Raw genomic sequence first — 9,304 nt, 5'->3', positions numbered from 1 at the left:
TTTCCAACGTGTATACTTTAAGAGCAGCTAATGATGAGAGGATTTGAGCACTTTAATGGATTTGAATATCCTTTTGCATTAAACTTAATTGGTTGGCCTGGTAGTTTTTCTTTAGCAGAAATGGGATAATTCACATTAGTCACTTGAGTAGGAAAATTGTGGCTAAGGGAAAAATATAAAAAATAATTCACAATGCTGATATTGACTCCATGTTTACTGTTTTATTAGCAGGATTTGTTTCTCACTTTAAATTCACAAATAGACAAAATATTTACAAAAGCCATTTACTCCAAAAGTAGGTGGTACCACATACTTTAAAACAGAAAGCATTTGTCATCACAATAGAAAATACTTGATTTCAGTACACAAAAGTCCATGGTATCTTATGTGTACTTTAAGTGAGTAGGTACTACTGCTACTGTCACCTGCTTTATCACGATTAACAAACACCCATCCTGGAGTTGCACAAAATCAGAATAGTAAAAACAGCACTAGGGGAAGCAATGCACAATTCATCTTGGGTTGTTGCCTCACCTTTGACCAGACAATGAGCTACTCAACCACTGAGTGGCTTGTGGAAGCCTAGAGTCTGTCTCCATTGGTTGCAGAAAGACAGATCATCTCAAAATCTCTATGCTATTTTGGCCCTATTTGTACTTTATTTTGAAGTTGTACACAGGCTTGGTAAAATGTTTAGGTCTGGTTCAGCAGGGTTTTTCTTCCCACTAGCATGCTGTACTTTTATATGGGTCCCACTGAAAAACAAGTTGAAACACAAGTTGAAACGTATGAAGTTCCATCTGAACATAAGAAAACACTTCTTTACTGCAAGGACTGTTGAACACTGGCACAGGTTGTCCAGGGAGGCTGTGAAGGCTCCATCCCTGGAGTCAGTCAAAGCCCAACTGGACACAATCCTGGGCAACCTGTTCTAGCTGATGCTGCTTGAGCAGAGGGGTGGACTAGACAATCTGGAGATTGTTGTTCTCCACCTCTGTGATTTTGTGATTGGTTCTTTGAAGAACTCAGTGATTCAAGGCAGCAGAAGTTGGCCATAGCCTGGAGGTGAGAGAAGGTAACAGGTCCCTTCAAGATGTAGCTGTGCCATTTTCAAATACATAATAAACAGAGTTAACACTCTACATAAAACTACAGAGTGGAATGTTGATGAAATATTTTTAAGCGAAGTGTCACAGGAAGAGATGAGGTTTTCACTAGACTGTGAAGCAGTATTTAGCTTTGTAGAGAATGTGCCTTTCATAAGAGCATGCTGCACATTGGACCATAGAAAGCTGGTGGTCTGTAGACTTCGAGGAGCTTCATCATGAGGGGTAAACTGAGAGGATAAAGAGTGACATGAAGGAAAATGGGCTTTTTTGCCATCCTTATGAGCAGAAGGAAAAGGACACCAAATAGTTTAAAGGTACAAATGATAAGATCAAAGGCGTTAAGAGATTTCTCTTAAGAAGAAACAAAGAGGCATCATTGCTAGGATCAGCAATCAACTCTTACATCACTGTAATACGCTTTAATGCATTTATAGATTTTTTTCATCTTAAATTTTAAACAACTCTAAAATGAGTGTCTACATCCCAGATTTACAGATGGGTGAACTGAAGCACAGCATCAGTCTGAGTTATGGGGTTATACAGCAGTCCAGCGAAAAGAGTTCTGGTGGAAATGCATAGTAGGCTGCTTTTCGAGGGCTCTCACCAATGGTGGATATTCCCACAGACAAGGGAGAAGCTTCTGCGAAGGCATTGTTTCCTCTTTAGCCCCTCTCCGAAATATGTGAGATTCAAACTGCAGAAAATTTATTTCAGTTTTATGCAGTCTACCTCCTCTGTGACTGGCATTGCACTTGTTCTCAGGTCTAAATCAGTGCTAGATTTGCTTCCATTATATGTCGATCTCCATCTCAGCAACATGATCTTCTTGAAATACTTCATGGTGTTATTTTTTACAGTTACAAAACACATGGTGTTTATCATGCTGTTACTCATAGCAATGCATTCAACTATATAAAAAGCAGTAAGATAATGCTTCTCTTTCACAAAGATGGTGGGGAAGAAGTCACGGACAATTGTGAAGCCATAGAAGGGTGCCCAGCAGAGAACGTAGGCAGTCAGGATGCACATCAGTACCATAACAGTTTTTCTTCTGCATCGAAGCCTCTTTCTGATCTGTTCTGTCTGAAATCCTGGTACGGTTTTAAACCAGAGCTCCCGAGATATCCTGGCATAACACAAGGTCATCGTAATCACAGGTGCAACAAATTCAATGCCAAAGATAAAGAGGAAGTATGATTTGTAGTACATCTGCTGGTCAACTGGCCAAATCTGACCACAGAATATTTTCTCTTGGTTTTTCACTATAAATAACACCGTTTCAGTAGCAAAATATGCAGATGGAATAGCTACAAGTATGGAGACAATCCAGACCAAGGCGATTAGAAAGGTTGCTGTTTGATAATTCATGCGTGGTTTCAGTGGGTGAACAATGGCCAGATACCTGGAACAGACAAATACATCCAAAATGAAGTCTGAAAACACTTAGTCAGCACACAATTCAAAATACAAGTGGACAGAGTTAGGCAGAAGGAAATTGCTGTCATTCTTAAGAGAGAGCCTGGCAAATTTGTCTATGAGGAGAGTTAAGAAAAGTTTCCAAAGTAACAGCCTAGAGCTGAGTTCCTAAATCTAGGCAGAAACTCTGGAGCAAGGGGCTGAAGGGTTTGTTAGGATGGTGGGTACTTGGCAATCTGAAAATCTGAGCATACATTAGGGTGTCTGGGGATAGTTTTAAGACCTCCGTCAAACTCCCTCCTGTTTACAAGATTGAACTAAAAAGGTTGTAATTTTGCGTCATAAACTTGTTAACACAGATCACATGTCTGGGAGTTATGGAAAGACTGGAAGAGGAGAAAGAGAGGGAACTTTCCTATTACTGACAAATGTGTTTGCAGGACCTAGCATGACACTCAGTGTTGTATTGAGGACATGCCATGATACAGTATCTGGAAATTCTTTGGTGGACAGCACATATTCAAATGAGAGTTTGAAACATGCAGTATACACCTGGTCAGGTGCAGGTAAAAAGACAAACACATAGAAACACAAAAAGGTGTTCCCTAGGCAGAGAACTATATAACTATGCTTTTTTTACTGAGAGATCAAATATATCTAACAGTGTTTTTATTATTTTCTTGGCTATTTCATGGGGTGCAAAGAGCTGAAGCTGATGCTAATGAATGATTATGGGTGAGCATGCTTTCAAGCCACCAACAAAGGACTGTGTAGCCATTTTCTGCACATGCAAATTTTTGTTTTGTCTGCTGGAGGTGACTATTGCTAATTAACCTTAAATATGCTGTGTTAAGGCCAAACCATAAAACTTGAGTTAGGTATTTGCACTCTTTATGACTGTAAAGCTGTGGGTGCACTGAAGTGTTTCACAAAGGACTGAGGAGAAATAAAAGTATATTACTTTCAAGATCCATCAGTTTTCCTCAATTCAGTTAAAAAGGGGCTAGGACCAAATGGAATTCACTCTGATGTTTTTTGTTTGGTTGGAATTTGAGGAGGTTGATTTTTTAAGAAGCTATAGATGTAAGAAGGACTTACATTAGAGTACACTGTCCCAGAAAGATTAGGATACTTGTGCTAAAAGGAGATTGTTATCAGAGGCACTCCAGAGATCCCAATTGTGTTTAACACAAAGAATTGTTTCAGTGGAATTTCTTATTCACTCAGAGGCTTTTCTATCTGTATGTATTCTATACATGGATAGCATGCACAGGATCTATTAATTCTAAAATGGAAAGCCAGTGGTGCTTTCCATCAGCCAGATCTTGGAAGCAGATGAATTGTTCATCGCTCTTAATAGTGCAGGCTAGATGTCAAGGGACAGCAGAACTAGTCAGCCTCATTGTGGAACTGATAAATGAATATTTTTAGATTGAGTCCTGTGGAAACAAGGTTGTGAGATAATGTATGTGTATGCATTCATAAGTATGCATATCTGCTCAGCAGGACATTTGGCTGGATGGGGTAAATCTCTGCAAGAGAGTCGAGGGAGGTTTTGTGGTGGATTTCCTGATTGTCCTTGCTTACCACACTTGGGCTGTTACTGCGGAGTGGTCCTGGAGCACATGAACTGAGTTCGGATGAAACTGCCCTGGAAGATGTAGTCAAAAGTGTGCATAAAACACACCAGGTGCCCATGGGCATTCAGTCCAGGTGACCCAGCTAAAGCTAAATCCCCCAAAATACTTACAGCATGAATGTTGGACCCTTAGCACCAACTGTTGCTCTTCAGATCCTCTCACATTGCATTATTTTCTAGTGTAGTTGTGGCCTTAAATATGTGAAATTCCTACGTTTCACGTGAATAGACATCAAGGAAGATGAAAGAGAACCCTACCAGAGGCAAATCCTGTGGGACAGGCTTACTCTCTCTACACAGGTGAGCCCTTTTAAATGATCAAAACATGAAAAGACTTTTGTTAAGAGCCTATTATTTTTAGAGACTGAAGTCAACAACACACATGACATAACCAACGTGGAATGGTTGATTATTAAATGAATGACATTTATCTCTGTTTACCAAGTCAAAAGCTCACAAAAAAAAAGGACAGTGAAACCAAAACAGCGTGTTCTTACAACAAACTTCAGTGATTAATCATTTCCAGGATTGTTTATAAAGATACTTGGGGAGATATGTTAGAAATCTTCTGCTTTCTTAGCAGGCATAAGGGCTCAATGACCCATGTTACTTCATCAACCTGCGATGCACTAGCAGAGCTTTCCAAGAAAATTTTTTAGAAGTTGAAAAAGATAAGTAATAGAAAATGGTAATGCATACATGATAGTGTTTAGAAGCTTAACCCTGAGTCCTCAGCTGCTGTTCAAAGGCTATTTTGTTAGACACTTGTTAAGGATTTGTTTCATAGGAGCTGATTGTCCTTTCCCCCACACCAGGCAAAACATATCTGGACTTCCCCAGAGTCTTTCCACAGACTTCTGTTGACGTCAATGACAGCTGAATCAGTTGTGCACAAGCTGTACCTGTACAACCATCAGCAGGGTTAACTGCTCCTGAGCTGTCTTTTGGATCAGGTACCAGAAACTATACAACATTAAACTAGAGCATAAAATGGCACATGAGAGAAATCAGGAAAAAAAGGGAAGGGGGAGTGGGAATCATACAGTGTGTATATGCAGAGGGTATACAGAGATGTATTTTGTGTTTGCACACAAAAGATGACTTGTTTTGATGGCCTTTTTGTAAAGAGTTTACTCTGTGGGTCTCTGGCTTTCTGTGAGTCAGTCGTGTCAGGTTTATCTCAGCACGAAGCTGATCCTCAGCGCCTGGTCCGTCAGAGTCCGCGGTGCACGAGGCTAAGAGAACAGGAGTCGTGAGAAAGAATACAATTAAATTATATTGTTAAAATTCCTGGAGTGAGAGGCAGGCATAGAAATATCTCAGGACTGCAGCATAAGGCAGATAGTATAGCAGGTTCTGCTTACCCCATTATGAGGGCTGTAGGAAAATATCTGCCAAACTGGGCTGGTGTAGCATTTTATCATTTTCTGGACAATGCTATAAATACAGGTGCCATAATGACCTGTGGGTCCTTCCTAGCTTGCCACTGTGCCATCCTCAGAGAGGTGTGTAAAGTGAGAGGAGAATATGAGAGGAGAGTATTTTAAAAGAGAGGAGAGTGCTCCGAGCATCCACTTCTGTGTTGGAGCATCCAGCTAAGACCTCAGTACTATCAAATGGTTAATTTAATGATTGTTGGGTTTTCTCAGTTCAGCACGGCTGAGAATAAGAACTCTGTTTTGCAAGGTAGACAGAAGTCTTATATTTTACTCTCCTTGTATACCAAAATGAAAACTGGGAAAAATACCATCGAGGGAGAAAGAAATATCCTGTAAGGCAATAACCCTGTTGGAAACTCACCTGTCAAATTCTGTATCACCAGTCAACTATTTCTCTTGCTGAAGAGTATTTAGTTCACTGTTTATAGAAAAGGTTAGAATCAGAAAAGCTGTGTAGGCCAGTAGTGAAGGTTCCTTAGAGATGTATGGTTTGGATCAGGATTATATAGTGGTGATGAACACCCTCAACTCTGGGTGTTTCTGCTTTGTCTCTCTTTCTCCTCTTTCTCTTATTTCATAAATCCTCTCCTACACTTGAATCAAGCATATTTTTGTGAGAAAAAGAAAGTAGTTTTAATAAATCAACTTTCTTTTCACCTGAAAAGTTCAATCAAGAAATTTCCACTGAGTTTTCTCTGTGGTAATGTCATGACATTGTGTGATAAAATTTTTATGAAACAAGATACCCAGGTCTGTGTAGTACCTACCTGGATATCAGCAAATCCTGAAGAACAGCTGAGCATGTTAGAAACCTAGAAATCTGGACAGCCAACCTCAGAAGCCTGGCATTTGGTGGCATCTGCCATGCAGACATAGCACCCCACTTACCTGTCAACAGCTATAGCCAGGAGAGCATTGGTAGAAACATAGAGGGAGACGGTCCGCAGGTAGTTGACTGAGGCACAGAGGACGTGGCCGTGCTCCCAGGAGAGCTGCCGCACCACGTAGTAGTCCATCTCGAAGGGGCAGCACACAATGGCCACAATGAAGTCTGAGATGGCCAGGTTGGCAATCAGCAGGTTGGTGAGATTTCGCAGCTTCTTGTAGCGGGCAAGAGCAGCAATGAAGATGAAGTTGCCGATGCCACAGACCAGCATGATGCCGACCAGAGCCACCCCGATCACAATCTTGGCTGCAAAGAAGGTGCGGGTTTTGGTCATGTCATCTTCGCTGTCCAGCGGCAGGTCGTAATCGCTGTAACTGAAATTGAAAGGGAAGGAGAAGTTTCGCAAGGAGGTTAAATCCCCATCGTGGAGATTGTAGATTGCAGCAAAGTTGAGGTTGACAGTAGCATTTGGGTTATGTTCAGTTTGCTTCATGGCCATGTGTGTCTTCTTTTGACACATGTGGCTTGGCTGGTCCTTGGTTTTGTGTTAGAATCACCCAGGGTGGCAGGGCACAACGGTGGCAGGCGAGAGACCTCATCCAAAGTTTCCTTCTGAGAAGTTGAGTCACCTTGTCTTTGTCCCCGTAAGATTACAGAGCAACAGCCTCATTTATCTCATTCTGTGGGAACAAAAAGAGGTAAATATTTCCTGAGAGGAAATTACAGCAAAAATACTGCCCTTGAGGGAAAGCAATAGCCACCGTATTGCCCCACGGCTCTATTGCTGGCTGTGCACAGTGGGAAGAAATACCCTGTGAAGCGACACTTCTGTTATCATAAAATCCCTTGAGTTGCGTAATACACTGGTTGTAGCCAGCAGTTTTATTTACCAATGATGAAATTTTGTTTTCAGCACACAGTGAAATGACAATATAGGGGGAGTGTAAAATCCAGTTTAAACCTCCGCCAGCCTTCAAGCCCACAGTGCTGTCATCCCTGTGCAAGGTAAAAAAACTAAAATGAGATGACAGCTCAATTTGCTGAAAAGTATCTGATGTGCCTTTTGGACAAAGTTTTTGCTTTAGATGCCTCAGTCAGGGTGATGTGGTAGGTGAGAATGAAAATAGAACTGATGTCCTGGCTTCTAAATACATTTCTTAATTAAGTAAGAGTTGCCAAGACCCAAGAAAATAGTGAAGGCAGCACTTCCTTTGACAGCCATCAACTGAGTAGGGGGACTAAATCTTCAGCCAGCATAATCTATTATTGCTTCTCTCAAACCAGTGAAGCTCTGCCAATTTGCATAGACAAGATTTTGTCCCATGAACCACCTTCTAGGGCTTTGCTGTGAAGGCAAATCTGCTGTTCACAAAGAGAGTGGATCCACAGACTCTTGAGGTAAAAGGGAAAAATATTCCTTAGGCAAGACAAAATGCATTGAGTTTTTGAAGACAGGGAGGAGCAGGCTCCCCGCTTTGTACTGCCGGCTGTACCAAATGTTAAAAATCTATTTATCTTCTGCACTGAAGAAAAAAATCTGATCTACTCCCTAATTTTGCCTCTACTCTGTATCAAAATGCTGAAGGGGCTGTCTTGCATCTTCCCGTGCCACACCTGGCAATCCTCACACCAGACTCCCAGCTGTCAGGACAGTCCCACCACACCCCAGAAGAGTATCGGGGAGCATTAAAGCTTATTCTGCTTTGAGACAGTAGGTCCTCGGGGTGTCAAATGCTATTGACCAATATCCGTCAGAGCTACAAAGGACAATCTGCACAGTGGAGCTGTTGCCCCCTTCTTTCCCTGGAACTACCCTCAGCCCCTGATGTACCAACACTTAACACATTTCTGAGAGAAACTCTCTTGTACAACTTCTGTCTCCACGTTGCTTTTCAGACTGAGTTGCAGAACAACAGAATAACAGAAAGCCAAAGCTTGAAACTAAATAACAGCTCAAACAATTGCCTGCTTTACAAGGCAGCCCCACGGCTGCCTGGAAATATGAACATTCATTTAAGAGAAGTACTAAATAAATACTTGGGTGCAAAATCTGTATGTTGGTGAAAGCAAGGTGCAGTATCTGTTTCAGACAGGTTTCCCTGCAAAATACCAAGAGAGAGCTTTAAAATAAATACAGACAACACAACCATCCACAAACTGACATAAGACTACCAGCTAACTGTACCTGCAGTTGCTCTCATCTTCTTGGAGGTCTTGGGCACCCTGGGGATAGCCTCCAGGTTTCTCCCCTGCAAAAAAAGTGCTGCTGTCACTGGAGCAGAGAGAGGATCGCTGAAAGCAGCCAGAGGACTTCACTGAATGATCACTTCTCTCCCAAGCAGGTTTGCCCTGCTGCTCAGGGGAGGATGGCTCCGCTGCCTCTGTGCCTGCATCTAAAGCCTTTTTCTTAGTGGGAGGCACCTTGAAGCTGTCCATGCATTTCTGATTTTAAAGAGGCAGTGCAATACGGAGACAATAGAGCACAGCCCTTCTTTCTGCTTTAAACGCCCTGAATACATCGAATTGACGGAGTGGCTTTGTTACCAAGTCTGAGCCTGGACGGTGTAAAACCCTGATCTGCACTTGCTCTTTGAGTTCTGTCTGTGTTGGGCAGCAGCTACATACACCTGAGGTTGACACAGAAGCAAAATACAAACCTCCCAGTGGCGAGGAGAGGGAGGAAGGAGGGTGAACTACTTTCCCAGGGACCTTTGTGGATCTCTCTCCAGCTATTGTCTTTAGGACTGCAGCTGCGTCAGCTCTTGCAGAAAGAGGGTCAAATGTTGAATAGTGATAAATCAGAGGACCCCTGACA

At 42.0% G+C, this 9,304-nt stretch overlaps 1 protein-coding gene across 4 annotated transcripts; it reads right to left on the bottom strand.

Annotated features, from left to right (window-relative positions):
- Window positions 1-201: 201 nt before the first annotated feature.
- Window positions 202-8,895, bottom strand: PROKR1 (prokineticin receptor 1). 4 transcript variants are annotated; one of them, XM_074817258.1, is made up of 3 exons: window positions 8,675-8,895; window positions 6,492-7,169; window positions 202-2,511 (listed from the first exon to the last, which is right to left on the bottom strand). In XM_074817258.1, the coding sequence occupies exons 2-3, from the start codon at window positions 7,007-7,009 to the stop codon at window positions 1,815-1,817; spliced, it is 1,215 nt and encodes a 404-aa protein (XP_074673359.1). In that variant the 5' UTR covers window positions 7,010-7,169; window positions 8,675-8,895; the 3' UTR covers window positions 202-1,814. The 4 variants fall into 4 exon arrangements, with proteins under 4 accessions (XP_074673359.1, XP_074673358.1, XP_074673360.1 ...); XM_074817259.1 differs by lacking the exons at window positions 202-2,511; window positions 8,675-8,895 and adding exons at window positions 4,570-5,399; window positions 5,965-6,021 and having other exon boundaries at window positions 6,492-7,256; XM_074817257.1 differs by lacking the exon at window positions 8,675-8,895 and having other exon boundaries at window positions 6,492-7,256.
- Window positions 8,896-9,304: the final 409 nt, after the last annotated feature.

This window comes from Strix aluco, chromosome 3 (genome assembly GCF_031877795.1).
Source record: "Strix aluco isolate bStrAlu1 chromosome 3, bStrAlu1.hap1, whole genome shotgun sequence".
NCBI lineage: Eukaryota > Metazoa > Chordata > Aves > Strigiformes > Strigidae > Strix > Strix aluco.
This window is presented reverse-complemented; position numbering and strand designations above follow the sequence as displayed.

Bases quoted from the DNA above. Each gene is read 5' to 3' on its own strand.
- PROKR1 (XM_074817258.1), bottom strand. From the start codon at position 7,009: ATGTGTCAAAAGAAGACACACATGGCCATGAAGCAAACTGAACATAAC. The intron at 2,512-6,491 runs GTAAGTGGGGTG...TGTCTGTTCCAG, and splicing joins CTGGCTATAGCTGTTGACAG to GTATCTGGCCATTGTTCACC.